General features: G+C 39.0%; 1 protein-coding gene across 1 annotated transcript in view; it reads left to right on the plus strand.

Moving 5' to 3' along the window:
* Window positions 1–4,148: 4,148 nt before the first annotated feature.
* eeig1a (estrogen-induced osteoclastogenesis regulator 1a) overlaps window positions 4,149–17,896 on the plus strand; it is a 51,575-nt gene continuing 37,827 nt past the window's right edge. The window contains exons 1-2 of the mRNA XM_033619936.2: window positions 4,149–4,261; window positions 4,345–4,651. Coding sequence (XP_033475827.1) covers window positions 4,509–4,651 — 143 coding nt within the window. The 5' untranslated portion in view covers window positions 4,149–4,261; window positions 4,345–4,508. The remainder of the gene's footprint in view (window positions 4,262–4,344; window positions 4,652–17,896) is intronic.

Raw genomic sequence — 17,896 nt, forward strand, 5'->3', positions numbered from 1 at the left:
GCTTTGAAATCATACTTAAGTACATTACTTCAGTAACTATATTTAAAAACTTTCCATCACTGTTCTCAGGTGCACTTAACTGGTGTTTTAAACCATATAGAGATGTTTAAATTGATTGCAGCTGCGTGCAGTCTCAGCAGTTCATTAACACAGCAGCTAAAGTCCAGCCTGAATGAAAACATGTTGGTGTAGCTGCTGTTTTTTTTGTCGTCTGCGTCACTCAGCTGACGTTAAACGATAACTGCTGCGACAGAGACACTTTAACCTGCAGGATCAGACAAACAGTTCCATATCTGCAGGAACGATACAGGTGAAAGTTGAGGGGGCAGGGTCTGGACAGTGACAGGAGCATCTCAGACTGTTATGACAGTGATCTGCAGCTCTTTCTCATGAGATGGGGCAGGTTTACAGCTGGATTGTGGTATTTTTATGATTGTTGGTGGGTTGTTGTTGTTAGGAGGGACGGGTAACAGGATGTTCCTTTATCACCAAAAGGTCACCTTGTCTTGGAATCACAACATTTTACGGCCCGAGTCCAAAGAAACTGATTTTTATTGGTATTCCAGCATGTTGTGGTTTTAAAGGTCCAGTGTAGGATTTAGGTGGACATCCTCCTGAGACCTCAGCCTCTGTTTGGTATGCATTTTTAATGTCTCCTAACTGTTTGGGATCAGTAGGACCTGATAAGTTTAAAAAAATAAACACTGTCTTTGAACAGGAAGTAGCTTGGGAGAGGAAAAATGATGTCCTCTTATGGGGACGATGGGTTTATCTTACTAGTCACAAGTGTGTAATAAAGTATAAAACTTTGTTCATTTAAAAAACTCAGCATGAATTTCCCTCGATCCATACTCCAAGCTAGGAACAGTCTCTCACACCTGACTGGTCCCACTGTCCTCAAACGAGACGATTATAAAAGTTTGTTACTGTTGCTAAAATTGGTCAAATTTGTTGCCATATCAAACTACAAACATTATTAATCATAAATAAACAAGTTTAAGCCATAAAATGTGATCAGGTTTTTAACCTTGTCTTCTTTTGTGTCGGGATCGGCTGCAGACTGACTTGGCTGCCATCTTGTTTTTACATGGATTAGTGTATTGTACTCTCACTGCCACTAGATGGCACAAGAAGTGTCCACGAACAAGGACACTTATTGTGCCATCTAATGGCAACATAAGTGTCCACAAACAAGGACAACAGGTCTAAGTGAAGTAGAATGAAGTGTCAGGTGCAGCAAACCCAAAATGCAATGTCCTCATATGAGGACACAGGGTCTCAGGAGGATACACTCACAGGCCTGACACACACACACACACACACACACATGCACAAACAGGACTTATACATGCATTAAATGGCACTTTGGCAGTGCCTAGGAGTTGAACTAGCACCTCTCCAGCTTCCAGTCCATGCTCCATGCTTGGTCTGTATAGGGACTTGAGCTGGTGACCCTCCAGTTCCCCAGCCAAGTCCCTATAGACTGAACAACTGCTGCCCCCAAATACTGAGTGCTGCTGTTTCACTGTCGACTGTGATCGTCGTGTTATGTCATGATAAAGTCAGCGTGTGCACTGTTCCTGTTTGACCCTCAATCACAAGTTGACTCCCTAAAATAGCACTCAGTCATTAAAATTTTGAGAACCCCTAATCTAAGATTTGTTTTTTCAACATACTCTAAAATGGTCAGTTTAGCTGTTAAGTGTTGATTGAAAATGGTCCCCACCAAACATGTGATTGCAGCCCTGTGTTTGACAGTATAATTTATGACAATAATATCATACTTTAGAAGCTCTGTGTATGTTTTGTATCCAAAAATCTTAATGTGTAAAGTAACTAAAGGTGTCAGATAATGTAGTGAGGTAAAAAGTACAATATTTCTCCCTGATATGTAGTGGAGTAAAGGTGGAGAAGAAGTATAAACTGGCATGAAAAGACCTAAAATTTGTACTTAAGTAAGTTCTCAAGTGGGCCTAAATATACTTAGTTACTTTCCACCACTATAAAACACACAGTAGAATGACTGACAATAGACAATTATCACCAAAGAAAACGTATTTTATTAACTAGGAGAGAAATTTAAAATGACTAATCTTAAACCAGCCCCTGATACTGCTCAAATTTTAAAATTTTCCACGTATTTTTTCTCTGTACTTTTACTCTGTTACTACTGGCATTACACACAGTATATTGAGATGGTAACTTAGCTTTTTTCTGCACACTGAAGTACTGCGTACAACTGTCTTGACAAGATGCTGCTCTGGAGATAACAAACAAGTTTGACTATAGGTTGACAGACTTTAGGTCTCTGCTGCTCTCTGCTGGATAAACTTGAGCCTGGAATCCCCTTAAACTCAACAATCTACTGCTTAAATACGTAATCTCCCCTTTAAGAATAAAACACATCTTCATCAGATATTGTCAGCCTGTACAGATGAGTATAAATAACAGTAATAATAATACCAAAAAAATAGTATTCTGTGATGATATAATGAATAAAACACATTAATGTAGCCTATGGACATTAATATCAAATCTAAAAAATACAGGGTCTATTTTTAACTTAAAGACACACTGTGAAGCGAGTCATCGCGTTAGGTTGATTTTTCTTTGATTCATCAGTGATTCAAAATTAATTTTGATCTTCACATATCAGAAATATACTTTTTTTGTGGTCCTGGGAAGTTTGAATTTCCAGTTGGTCCATGAAGCCAGCAGCGGTGCAGTCTGCCGCCACAGGGTGTCGCTGTTTCACTGTGAGGCTGCAGAGTGACTGGCAGTGAATGGAGCGCTACAGAGCAGTGTCATGTTAACAAGGGTGAGCTGGGAAGAAACCGGAAGTTGGGTCATTTACCTTAAAAAAATAAAATCCACAATTGTATCCACAAATCCAGGCCAAGAAACAGCAATTCATTGTTTATTTTTGTTTTCCCATTTAATTTCTATTACTTTAATGAATTCTTGATTATAATTCTTAACTTAATATAGTGAATTTGTTTGTTTAGTTTTATTGTGTTTTGTTGGTATTCCAATATCTGAAGTGTAGTATGAGGCTATTTGATGAGGTGGGTGTAGTTCTATGTAGATGGGTAGGTTGAAGTAGAGGTGGAAATGGATATACAGTCCCCCATATATTCCCATTACTTTTTGGCTGATGGTGGATGTACTGTTAACTGCCAGAAAAAGATGTGATTATGCCCTGTATACCTGCATATACCCTCCACTACACCACTGTACAATATGTTGTGGTTTTATAATGTTAATCAAGTCTCTCTTGAAGTTTTTAAATGCGACCAAATAGTTAAAATACACAGTCAGAGTGTTTGGGTAGCATTAGGTTTAACTTTACCAGTCTGAACAACTGATAACATTTTTCATTTTATTGTTAGAATATGCCTGTCCTTAATTTATATGGATTTTATTCCATATAAATTCTATATTGGGTTTATTTTTAATTCCCCTAATTAACAAAGATTTTATTCCATATAAATGATATATTATTGGATTTTTTTTATTCCCTTAATTTACATGGATTTTAATCCATAAAAATTATATATTATTGGATTTTTTTATTCCCTTAATTTACACGGATTTTATTTCATATAAATTATACAATTTTGGAGGTTTTTTTAATTTACTTAATTTACATGGATTTTATTCCATATAGATTATATATTATTGGATTTTTTTAATTCCCTTAATTTACACGGGTTTTATTTCATATAAATTATACAGTTTTGGAGTTTTTTATTCCCTTAATTTACACAGATTTTATTCCATATAAATTATACAGTTATGGAGTTTTTTTATTCCCTTGATTTACACAGATTTTATTTCATATAAATTATACAATTTTGGAGTTTTTTTTATTCCCTTAATTTACACGGATTTTATTCCGTATAGATTATATATTATTAGATTTTTTTTATTCCCTTAATTTAAATGGATTTGATTTCATATGAATTATATATCATTGGAGTTTTTTTATTCCCTTAATTTTCATGGATTTTATTCCATATAAATAATATATTATTAGATTTATATATATATAAAAAAAATCCCTTAATTTGTATGGCTATTATCTTTTATTCTGGAAGATGCTAACCGGAAGTCGCTCTGCTAGCTCTCAGTTAGCTTGATGCTAATGGCGCAAAGTTCCTCCTCTCTGCACAGACACAAACAGCGGACAAACCTCTCTTTCGGTCAGTTTATGTTGTTGAAGCGCTCCTGAAGACACTCAACGGACCAGAAATGTCTCCTGGTAAGTCCTTTACTACTTTTAAACCACAAACATCAACATTTTCTCTTCGTTTATTCACGAAAATATTCGGGATTTGTTTCCAGATTTCTGCGCTGAATCATCTCTGAAGAAGAAGCGGAGCTCGCATGAAAACACAGACTGAAACATCAACAGTAGTTAGCGACGACATTTCATTCACCTTTAGCTTAGTTCTTAACAGTTTGTGTTAGTGTTGGTCGTGTTGTATGCGAGTGAAGACACAAAGACAATGGCGTTTTTCGTGAAGAAGAAGAAATTCAAGTTCCAGACCCATCTGACTCTGGAGGAGCTGACCGCTGTGCCTTTTGTCAACGGAGTTTTGTTCTGCAAGATGAGGCTGCTGGATGGAGATTTTGTCGCCACATCCTCCAGGTAAAAGCAAAAAACTCACCGCAGATCACATGTAAACTCAGCTTAACATCACTTCATGCATGCAAAACTTCTTTAAGTTGCATTTGGTGCAATTTAACATCATTTGAAAAGTCTCTTCAACGTACTGAAATGAGCTTAAAATGCAATAATGGAGTTTAAATGTTAATTTATTAACTATTTTTCATATTTCATAGAGATGATAATATTGTATATGGATCCTAAACTTGTTTGTGGAGGGTTTGAAATGCTAAATATGGTGATTTTTCAGCCACCATGAAGGATTTCTTATGTTTTAGGTGGTTAGTTTGGCTTTGTTTCTTGCTGTTTTCACACAAAGACACACTTAAACATCACTTTTGTACATGTAACATTTCTTTAAGAGGAATATTTAAGTATTTTGGTGCAATTTAATACAATGTAGAGATGATTTTTCCTTGTCAAAGTTCCTTAAATATACACTTATGTGAGTTTAAAGTGCATTTATTTAGCTACATAGTGAATTTATTGACTTTGTTAAGCCTTCATGGAGTTTTTGAGCTCTTAAGGTATTTCTATAATATTCTGTATGATTCCTACACTTGTTTGTGGTGGGTTTATTTCGGTAAATGTAGCAATGTTGCAGTCACCATACAGGATTTCTTTTGGTGTAGGTGATTGGTTTGGGCTTATTTCTGTCTCCATTAGTATCTCAAAAGACTACATGCTCTTCTGTTCACTGTTTTCACACAAAGACACCTTGAAACATCTCTTCATGCATGCAGAACGTCTTTTAAGAGACATTTAAAGTGTTTTTGTACATTTTTATTTAGTTTCAGTAATTTTTATGCACTTGGTGGAGCTTAAAGTTTGGCATTTACCTTGCTATGCAGTGAATTTGCTGACTTTGTTTGGCCTTCGTGGAGTTTTTAAACTCTTGTTGTGGTTCTATAATATTTTATGCAGTCACCATAAAGGATTTCTTATAGTGTAGGTGGTTGGTTTGGGTTTGTTTCTGTCTCCTTTCGTAAGACTATATGCTCCTCTGTTAACTGTTTTCACACAAAGACACCCTGAAATATGAATTCATGCATGCAAATCTTTTGTAAGAGGCATTTTCAAGGATTTTTGTACAATTTTATACACTTTAGAAATGAGTTTTCTTCTGACAGAGTCACTTAAATACACTCTTCTGAGCTGAAAATGCATTTATTTTTAAAATGTAGAGAATTTAATGCATTAATAGAGTTTGGTGGGTTGTTTATGGTAAATATAGCCACACTGTAGTCACCATACTGTATTTCTTATGGTGTAGGTGGTTGGTTTGGGTCTGTTTCTTTCTCCTGTAGTATCATAAAATATCAGATGCTCTGCTGTTTGCTGTTTTCACACAAAGCCGCACTAAAACATAATGTCATGCATTCAAAACGTTACGTATTTTTGCAAAATTTTACAGAATTTAGAGAACATTTTCTTCTGACAGTCACTTTAATACCCTCACAGGTGCTTAAATTGCAGTTATTCTTTTTACATTGTGAAGTTTTCTTAGACTTCACTGAGTTTTTCAACTCTTACGGTGTCTCTGTATACTTGGTATGGTTCCTAATCTTGTCTGCAGTGTGTTCATTATGGTAAATGTTGTGATTTTGCAGTCACCATACTGGTTTTCCTATGTTTTAGCTGGTGTGTTTGGGTTTGCCCCCCCCCCCCCACACACACACACACACACACACACACACCTTCAGTATCATAAAAGACTAAATTCTTTGCTGTTGTATCCTTATCGAAACTCCCATAAATTCACTGTTATTGCTTTGTTGCATCAGAGTCTTTCAGGTGTATATTGCGCCACTTTCTGCAGCTCAGCTCAGACCGGTTAATGAAAGACTGGTTTTCTCCGAGTCACATTTAAACACAGGGTGTTGCCATGTTAAGTGGCCTCTCTGTGTATCTGCGCTGGCACCTCAACTGGACTACCAGACTAAACAAAACAGAACCTCTCGAAACCAGTTCACACTGGTTGAATTATCTCGTCCACTGGCTCTAAACTTCCCTAAAATCATTTTTGCTCTGTTAGCCTTGGGTATCTGGTTAAATGGCAGTAGGATGTGGTGAAGTAGATAATGAGGTTGTGTTTTCATCATTCACGTCACACACAACTCCAGATTCCCTCCCTGGACTTCGATAACATCAACAACTTTCATCTCTTTCTCCCTTCCTTGTCTTTGATTCACTAGATGAGATTATGCAGCCTTGAAAGTCTCGTCAGATGTTTTTTCCAGTGTTTTTACACTTGTTTAGGGGTAAAGGCAGGACACAGTCAGCATCTGGAGACAGTCTGACCTGTTTTGACCTCATTATGGTGAAGAAAAGCATGCTATAAGAGCCACCAGGTCGAGGCATCACCTGATAGTTTGTGTTACAAGTTATGTTTCAAAAGTAGAGCTTCGTTTTATTTCTGTTTCCATAACAGGTGTACAGGCATTAAAGGGGCCCCTGGATGCTCACTGTGTCCTACATGAGCCAAATAAGTGAGCTCACAACACAGAAGACTTTTTTTTTTTTTTTTACTCTGGTACGCTGTTTATACCCCTCCTTTCAAACCCAGCCTGAAGCACAGAGACTGCCTGGCTGCTCTCGTTTACAGTCTGACCTACTAACACAGTACATTACACAAAACACCCTGAACATCACTTTATACATGCAGAACTTCTTTGAGAGGCATTTTAAACCATTTTTGTACAATTGAATGTATTTTTTCACTCTTTCAAAGTCACTTGAATACGCATAAAGGAGCTTTAAGTGCATCTGTGGAGCTCTATAGTGAATTAATTGTCTTTTATAGCGTTGTATCTGGTTCTTAAGCTTGTTAGTGGTGTGTTTTCCTGTGCTAAATATAGAGATTTTGCAGTGATCTTGTAGGTTTTCTCATGTTTTAGGTGGTTGGTTTGGGTTCTCCGAGCCTGCCTTGCTGCTCTCTCTTTCAAAGTATGACCTACTAAACTAACCTCAACTTGTTAAACAACACGAGGCGTTATATTGTTAGCCAGCTAAGTGTTTTATTGGCAGAGAATCTCTGAACTGCTGCTAACCCATTTTCCAGATGAAAGCATGGACCTGATTTTCCAGGTCTCGCGTCTGATATGTTAAGTTAAGAATGCCCCACATTCAGGACTCCAGTTGTTTCTGGGTATGTGATATGAAACCGGGGGAAAACCCCATTTTCCTTGCTTTTATCGAGACTTTTCCACACCCTGTTTGCACCTCGTGTTCAAACAGGCCTGTTAAACTTCCAAATCTCAGAGCTGACTGATGCATACGTGGGAGAACATTTTCTCTGCGTCCTTAGTGAAAACAGCTTGTCCTCTTTGGATGTGCTAGACCTCCTTGTTGTCACGTATCCCAGAGCAGAGTGTGTGTGGTCAGTGTGCGAGTTGGAAAGTCTGGTAGAGGGAAAAGTAAACACTCTGACAGATTGTGATAATCTTGATCAGGTTTTTTTTGTCAGCGGATGTTTCCGTCTTGTTACCTTTCATCAACAAGGAAAGAGCAGATTGGGAGTGTTAGTCTTACAAACACAGATTATCTCACAGGTTGAGACAAACCTTTGTGGGCAGAGCCAAAGAACTACAGCTTTTGTGAAACACAAGTTAAGGCCTTGATGATTCACCTGCAGAATATTCTTTTTAGTAATTGTTTAGTCCATAAAAAGTCAGAAACTGAGGAGAAATGTTTTCAGACTTCAAGGTGATTCAGAGAGTTTCTCATGTTGTATGAGCAACAGTTAACAATTTTCAACTAGCTTTGCATTATATCAATGTGGGTAGTAGATGTTAGTAAGGCCCAGACACACCAAATACTTCAGAGAACCAGCAGGGACGAAAGCACCCTGCTGTGTCGCCTCATGTCATCTGTATCTCGGCCAAAAAGTTGCACATGAACACACCGGAAAGACATCAACCAGCGGCTAACCAGCACCTATGTTCTGCACTTGTGTGAGAGGATATTACTATCCATACCAGCAGACAGCAGTCATTAGTAATTGTCATTCAAAAAGGGAATCCAGAAAACTGTCTTGACGGCAGTGAGCACATAAACAACACAATCCAATGTTGCAAGAACGAAGCGTGTTTATTGTATGCCAGTGAACAATGACATAAACTATCACAAATTGTTCCTGCTAAAGCTCTGGATGGCTAAAGAAAAATAATCTTACCTTATGCTACTAGAAGCTGTTTAGCTGTTTGTTTACTTTCCTCACTTCCATTTGTCTTCTTGTGGGTTGAGCTCAACTACCAATCACATTCATCAGTTTTAATTCACTGATGGGCTCCACAGTTGCCAACGCCAATTCAACATGCTGAATTGGTGGGAAAAAAGTAACTAGCGCTGACAAGGGCCAACGATGCGGGAAACACCACAGTGGCAAGGGCCTCGGACTCTCACACGTGGCCCAACATTGACTGACGGCCAACTGTTGGCTTGGTGTGTCAGGGTCTTTAGACCTCCCTCCATCATATCAGCACCCAGATCTCCCTGCTCATTTGCCTGCTCAAATCTGCCATATGACAATTTCTGCTGGCTCTGGGGCTGATGATAAAACTACAGATTGTGCTTTTTCATTTTCGTATGCCTGCCACCACGGACGTTAAGAAATTAGAAGTGGATCGAACGAAGGACCTACCTTTCTTCACTCTCAATTTCAGATCAAACCATAAGCGCTGATCAATTATAAACCAAGGTTCTGTTTTGCCTAATTCTCACATAAAATTTAATCAGAAACATATTTTAGTGTACTGTTTGGCTATAATAAGAGATATTGTTAACAGGAAGTGGCTGCCATACTGTTTCCTGTGCTGTATTGTCAGAACTGAGGCTGAAAACTCTGTAAACTAAGCAGCGCTGATCAAAAATTAACCAAGATTCTGTTACTGCGTTGCCTATTTCTCACCTCAGTTGTTTTCCGAAACATATTTTAGCTTAGTGTTTAACTATAATTCCAGATAATTTGTTACCAGCTGGCTGTCATGTTGTTCACTGCATCAAAACGGCCAAGCTTGCATTACGCCACCCACCAGTAGGAGTGTTTATTGGTCTGGTGTGGTGCAGTGAATTCTGGTAGCTGTCGGTTTTTTACGTCTTTAGCAAAAGTAAATGCCACAGCCCTTTTCCTCTGTTTCCTTTGGTCGTGTAGCACCAATTTAAATGGTATTTGTGCCCTTCTACTGTGTAGACAGCCTAGATTTATGAAAAGACCACGTTTCCTGTAAAGCTGAAACCTGCAGATAGAACAAAAACAATAAAATTGATTATTGGGTTACAAGGTAGAAAAAAAATAACATATTTCTGCTGCAAAAATTCTGTTTATTTTTCTGACTTTTCTTTAAATGATAATGTGTAATGTAAAAGGTGTTGCTTGTATGATCGCCAACTCTACGAAGCCCGTTTTTAGCTCATTGCTTCGGCAGATTTACTGCATGGTTTCATCTCACCACTCTCAACGTTGTTGTTCCACCAAACACACTCTGATAAACTTGTAACACTGAACACTACCTGCCGCTTAAAGCAGCTTTAATCTTCTTGTTTTTATTGCAAAAACTGGGCAGTATTACCTCTTTAGGCCTCTCAAAGCTATTCATATGCAAACAGCCTGAGGAGGGAATGTCACAATCACAACTCTCAGCCGTGCAACAGTTGAGACTAGACATTGCAACACATTAAGGAGCCACTGGATTAATCTGTTAATCAACATAATACTGTAGGTGCACTGTAATTTTCATTTTACTGTTTGATTTGTCTTATTGGGCGTTAGCTTTTTAATCTACTGTCTTATTCAGTTTTACTCATTTTATATCGTTTCTTAATGCATTTATGTCTCATGTGAAGCACTTTGATTTGCCTTGTGAACACGCCTCATCTTGTTGTTTCTGTTCTACCCAGAATATGACAACCATTTTAGAAACAACACTCATTTTAACACAATCTGTCATAAGTTGAGAGTTTTGTGCAGACTGTGAAATGTGTGGTAGCATCACATATTTTAAGACTTCAACTGGACTCTGTCTTGTTTAATCTTCGCCCTCATTCTTCATGTTAAACTGAAAAGCAGGAAGACACAAACAACACACCACAAACACGCGGATGTTAGTAAATCTGCTTGTAACTGTGAACATGCCACATCACATGTTCTGTCACAGTTTAGTCTGAATAACTTTCCTTAACATAATAATGCAGAATGTGTTTCAGATTTTATTTTTCGGAAGAGTTTGTTAACTTGATATATTTCATTGTCATGTATTTTTAATGAAAAACAACAATGTCCTGCATGTGTTTATTAGTTTAAAGATCCATCTCTGATATTATACTCTGCCAGTTTCTTACGTCATGATACAAAAACATTGTGAGCTCTGGCCTCTGCGGCTCAGATCATGATCAGTGAGATTATTTTTCTCTGCCCCGAGAGGAACGCGGCCTCTGGAAAAGTTTGTCTGTCAAACTAAAACTGCAATTTGCTGAGAAATAACCAACTACAAGCTCCCGTCTTAATCAACGAGGCCGCCGAGGTCCCGTTCCCTCAGAGGTCACTCTCCTCTCTGGAGATTATATAACAGCTCAGATTCCCTCCCTCCCATCTCAGTTATCATCTCCGTGACTGAAAACAAGGCCCTCTCAGAGGATGAGGCGACGGCACGGGGAGGCTCCCCCACGGCGGACAGAGATTAGGGTTATGTCACAGATCTGACAAACCCAGTCTTTGTACGGGGGCCTGGCCGGGGCCCTGCCTTGTTGTGGGTCGGGAACAGTGGGGGGAATTATCAGCGAGCTTATGCAGCGGACCGAGCTGCTCCATATGAAAACCCTCCCAGAGTCCCTGTTGGCTCCAAGTCCGGGTGAAAGCACAGAGGATCACATGCTGCGAATGTGACCGACATGTTGATTTGTGTTTGGCCTGTCTGATATCTGTCGTCCGCCTGCGATATGACAGAGGTTCAGCTGCTGCACAGAAACATATTCATGTGTTTCCTCAGAAGATTTGGCAGCCTGACGGATTCCTAAGCCCGTTTCTTCAGAGCATCGGCTGTGCACGTCCTTAAGAATAAACCACAAGATGCAATAAAGCACAGTGAAGACATTATATCAGGATGTGAAGTAAGGTCAGCAGCAGACTGACAACAGCAACAACAGTGGAAATTTTTGCAGGGAAACTCACATGGCTGCTACTATTTCTGGCGTGATCTCATTATCAACAATACAGTGACCTCCCTGGGTGTCACTGTGCTTTGTTATGTTTCCTCTGTGTAACATCATAAGTGCCTAAGGGTGATTCTTTTGCAGTCTTCAAATGTCTTGTGTTGTCTCTGCTGTCCAAACCCAAAGATACTGCTTTCACACCTGTCCTGTTTGGTTCAAGTTCATTTACCCCCTCAGTGCGGTTCGTTTGTGCAGGTGTGAACACAGCAATCACACTCAGGTGCGCACTAAAACAACCAGACCGAGACCTTCTTGAACAGGTGGTTTCAGTCCGGTTCCAAAGGAACTCTGGTGCGGTTGGTTTGTGGTGAGAAGGTGTTCCGACCTGGATGTGAAGCAACTGCAGTCACATGACACATTGTTTGGGTTAAACATGAGCATGTTACAGTCCTGGAGGATTATTAATGTGCACCTCCTCCTGTACTGCCTTAATATGCACATTCAGCACATCCAATGCATCAAAACATTGTTTTCTAGTTGGAGCCGCGCCTCGTTTTCAAACTGTATGGTTTGACTAAAATGAACAATGACAGCAATATAGTCCACGATGAGCAGCGCTAAAATCAACCTGCGTAGTTGTCCCTCCATTGTGACATTAGAAAGTGTCACATTTATCTTGCAAGTGTACTCTTCTTCAATGTTTGCTTTACTTCCTGGATTTTTCCCACATGGAAATTCTGACCAATCAAGAGCAGCTTTCTCACACAAGGCATTTGATCTGGTCCGCTTGTAAATGCTGCCGTGAGAACACGAACCAACTCTAGGCAATTATACAACTTTGTGACAGAATCAGCCCCTGATTCAGACCAAAGGAGACGACTCTTGGTCTGAAAGCTGCCTTAAAAGCTGAACTTGGCCTTTACGTCCCACAATGGTTCAAGTTTTGTTTTAGATGTTTATCCATGCTGATAAGAATAAAAATACATCCACAAGGTTATCTTGTTTTGGCATCAAAGGGACAAACTTACAGAAAATAAGCTTTGAAAAAATATTGGCGGCTGATATCCAGTCTGAAAAATAAAAGACTGATTGGTAAGTACTTGTCCTGTTTGTATGTGTCTGTGCCGGTCGATAGCCGTGACTGGAAGCATTATGTTTTCGGGTTGTCCGTCCTTTTCTTGTGAACACGATATCTCAAGTATGCTTTCAGGGATTTTCCAAAAATTTGGCACAAATGTCCACTTGCATTCAAGGATGTACTGATTAAATTTGGCAGTCAAAGGTCACAGTAACCTCACAAAACATGGTTTTGGCCATAACTCAAGACTCCATACCCTAATTATGACAAGATTTCACTCAAATGTCTAACAGGATAAAATTATGAAGTGATGACATTTTATATCCAAAAGGTCAAAGGTCAGCTTCATTGTTACATCATAATGCTCTGCAGAAACAGGGGAAGACATTTGGTCTGGTACTGAATTGGTGACACTAATCTTGAAACTGTGATGATTGTTTAGATCTTCAGTGCTGCCGGGGGGAAGATGTGTGTGAAGCATCCTTGTTAGAGCAACATCTATCCATGAATAATTGTCTACTGTCATGGCTACATGCGAGTCTGGACAGACGTGGATGTAAACTGTAACTGAAACTTGACTGGTTGGTGGAGGCACACAGAACCACGAGGCTGTAATTCTAGTTTAACGGGGCCTTTGTGTTTTGTCCAACTTGTGGTTTTACAGTTTTAGTGATATAACATAAAACTGTGTGGTGCATTTATAACAATTGGACACGGCAAACACAAAGACGAGCCAGAGGCAAAAGAAGAGTTACATAAGACCCTTCGTGCATGCTCAGTTTGTTTCTCAGAACTTGAATGAGTTTAACAGGAATACTGGGAAAGAGGATAGACAAGTTTACTAAAGAAAAAGAGTTGCAACGAAAATAGTTTATGTTTAGAAGAACATTCGAGAGAAAACTAAACAGCTATGTGTTTAATTTGATCTTATATGTGTTCTTCAAAGTACAAAAATGACTCAAATCCTCGACTTAATTCGACTTCGAAGATTTAAGTATTTAAGTGCAAACTTCCCTTCCTGCATAGTAATCCCAAACATGTGCAAAGGTCCCAAAGCAGTTCTGTGCACTCAGTCTCCAGAAACCCATAATTGCTAAAATCCTCCTTCAAGATGCTCAAATGTTTTTTTGTTTCGTTGTTTTAACTAAAAAAAACATGCAAAATCTTAAAGCAAACACAGGCTCTTGACCGCTCTGCCCTTGTGAAGGATGTGATGCACCTACATTTGGAAAAGATTGAATTCTCCTGAAGAGGGTGTGAAAACAAATTCTACAAGATCTGGCAACCCTTCATAGACCACTTTAAGAAAGATGCGCCAAGTTCCTCCCCTAACTTGTCTATACATGTATGACAAATCACCTTTTTTTAACAAGGTTTATTTATTTGTAATTCATTAAGATGCATGGAGCATCAACACAAACATAAAACCAACAAGGATAGAACAAAACAAACTCACCAACCAACCAACCAACCCAGGAACAAACAGAGAAAGCCAGACCAGCAAAAGGAAATCCAAAAGACAAGAACGAACCCTAGCCCCGACATAAAAGTTGTTTGGAAAAATGTCATTTGAACTCTGTTTTTAGCCTCATTGTAGCCTGTAGCTCTGACTGCCTCTCACTGCACTGCGCTCACGTGTGCGCTTCAAGACACTTGGATCACTACGGACGAGCAGTATGGAGATATTTTGTGGTTTCAATTATGTGTTTTTGGACGTTTTAATCTGGGGCGCCGTCAGCCTCCATTAGGTGGAGTTGTGTTGCTACCTCCTCTCCCCTTGGATCTCCGCAAGTGTTGTGAGGACTCTAAAACTTCTCCTGAGCCTTCCTCGGCATATGGGTGAGTAGATAATGGCTGAATTTTCATTTTTGGGTGCACTATCCCTTTTAAGAGTATTTTTGATTTTTGACTCATTGAATATTTTTTATATTTTTGTACCAGAAATTCTGTTTTCACCTTTATACTTCTGCCATGGTTCGTTTAACTTCATGCAAAATCTCACTCAATAGATTGCACCGAGAAAACAGACGACAAGAGGAAACTGCACAAATTCAATTTCTCTCATCAAGTAAAGATATCAGGAGTGCGCCATTTGAGAACTGGTGTTGAATTTCAAGTACTTTAAGGCGTGCACTACTTCCTGCCATCTTTACTGTATACAGCCAGTCAGATTTTGTGATGGATAATGTCTGTGCAGCTTCAGCAACATATGGTCTCTGTCTTGATTTTGGCAGAAAAACGTGGTTTCCAGTGGTGCATTAGTTTAGGTTTTATAAGCTACATCTTGACATTTAGAGTTTACAGTTTGGACATTTATCTGATGTCTTTATCTATACTGTTGCTGACATTTCCAGAGACTATTAACGTATGAAGCCAGTTGTAAATAGTGTGAAGACACAGCCACAACAGTCTGATTCTGGGATGCAGTGAAATATTTATCTGAGATGATAACGCTAGAGAGTTGCCAGGAGTGGAAACGAGATGAGGGGAGAAGATAGACGGGATTTTAAAAGGTCAGGAAGATGCAGGAATGTTGGAGCAGTTAGAGGCTAAATGCACCTGAGAGGACGGTGCGATGGAGTACAGAGAGTTTAAAGGTGAAGACAGAGTAGAAGAAGAAGTCTGAGTGAAACGTGGAGCTTTGAGAGGCTGCAGGGAGTGTTTCTGATGTGGCAACGTGGACAGATTGTGTTCATTTCCTGTCCTGATATTTAACCTCAGCATTGCAGGAACACACACACCATGTTCAGTACCAGGCCTCAACCACACACTCTCACGCATACACAAATACATAGCGTCATGGGTATGATGGGGTCAAATAAGGTGCTCCTCTCAAAAGTATACAGCACAGTGACGTCCAAAATTTGAGTTCTCTGCCAAAATCTGTTTTGTTTTGTATCATTTTTTTCACAGTTTAAAACTCAACCGATGACTCAGAGCACATTTATTACAAGACACAAACTTTAGCTCTTGAAGGTATTTAACCTTTTGTAACACAGAAATTGTCCTAATGCAGATTTTGCTATTTTATTTTAGCGCTTCAGATTTGTAGAAGTGCAAACACCAAAAACTTCTTCTTCTTCTTCTTCAAAAATTTCTTTGGAAACAGTAGTTTACAAATAATCCTTGAAATCCTTTTAAAATGCTCTGAAAAATGTAGTTTTAATGTCTACAATTTAACAACAACAGAACACATACTGAAGCCCTGTTTCCACCAAGCAGTACGGTATGTTTCAGCTCAGTTCGGTACACATTTGTTTCCACTGTGAAAAGTTGTGGATGGCACTAATGGTACCATTCCTTACCGTCCCCATGTTTGGTCCCCCCTCTGTAGAATAGTTTATGGGACTTTCTGGCACTGTGCTAAATTGGTTTAAATCTTATTTACAAGACAGGGATTTCTTTGTGTCACTTGGCAATTATGAATCTGTGCGAACAAAAATTACATGTGGAGTTCCTCAAGGGTCCATTCTTGGGCCTCTTCTGTTCAACATCTATATGCTCCCTCTTGCTCAGATTATGGAATATCATAACATCTCCTACCATACTTATGCAGATGACAGACAACTTTACATAACAGTGTCACCAGAAGACCACAGTCCCCTACATCTGCTAAATAAGTGCATTGACGAAATCATTACGCGGATGTGCCACAATTTTCTACAACTAAACACAGACAAAACTGAGATAGTTGTTTTTGGCCCCAAAGAACAAAGATCAATAGTCAGTGCTCACCTTGACGCCATGACACTAAAACCTACAAATCAAGCCAGAAATCTTGGTGTAGTTCTGGACTCAGACCTAAATTTCAATAGTCACATTAAGACAATTACTACTTAGACAATCAGCCTACTGCCACCTTAAAAACATAGCAAGAATAAAATAATTTCTGTCTAAACAAGATACAGAAAAACTTGTTCATGCTTTCATTTTCAGCAGGCTGGAGTATTGTAACGGTGTCTTTACAGGCCTGAGTAAAAAATCAATCAGACAACTGCAGCTCGTCCAGAACGCTGCTGCCAGAGCCCTCACCAACACCAGGAGAGTGGAGCACATTACACCAGTGCTTAAGTCACTGCACTGGCTTCCTGTGTGTCAAAGGATAGACTTTAAAATCTTGTTACTTGTCTATAAAGCACTTAATGGTCTCGGGCCTAAATACATCTCTGATTTACTTGTACGTTATGAAGCACCCAGACCCCTCAGATCATCTGGAACAGGTTTACTCAGTGTTCCCAGGATCAAAACCAAACAAGGTGAAGCAGCCTTTAGTTTCTATGCTCCCCGCCTGTGGAACAAACTTCCAGAATATCTGAGGTCGGCTGAAACTGTCAACTCATTTAAATCAGGGCTTAAAACATTACTATTTACTGCAGCTTACCAGTGAACTAGATATGTAACTTATTGTTAGGATAATCTGTAGCTATTGTTTTTATATTTGTCTGCTGTTGCTTTTGTTTTATGTTTGCTTTTTAAATGCATTTTCTGCACTGTTTTTAACTATTTATTGTCTTGCTTTTAGCTTTTGTTTTTAATGATCTCAAACACAAATTGATTATTCCTTTAATGTTTTATTTTAATGTATTTCTCTTGTAAAGTACCTTGAATTGCCTTGTGTATGAATGGTGCTATATAAATAAAATTGCCTTGCCTTGCCTTGCCTTGCCTTGCCTCTGTTGGGGTACCTAGCACACAGATCTGGTGCTAAAAGGTGGAGCTGTGGACACTGCAGTCTGATTGGTCAGTAGAGGACAGTGTCGGGGCTTTATTGAACTTTATGGGCTTTATTGTTTGGATCTCTTTCAGCCCAAAGTCCATATTAAAACATAATTTTATAAATCCTAACACACAATAATGATTTGCCATCTTTGTGACTCAGAAATCTGTAAACTGGTGCCGTCACTCAGTCTGTAAACTGGTTAAACTTATCTAACGGTCATTATTGTAAAGCTGTTTCTAGTGGTGTTACTTGCACCTTTTTTCAGCATAAATTGTTAAAG

Source organism: Epinephelus lanceolatus, chromosome 9 (assembly GCF_041903045.1).
Source record: "Epinephelus lanceolatus isolate andai-2023 chromosome 9, ASM4190304v1, whole genome shotgun sequence".
NCBI classification, from domain to species: domain Eukaryota; kingdom Metazoa; phylum Chordata; class Actinopteri; order Perciformes; family Serranidae; genus Epinephelus; species Epinephelus lanceolatus.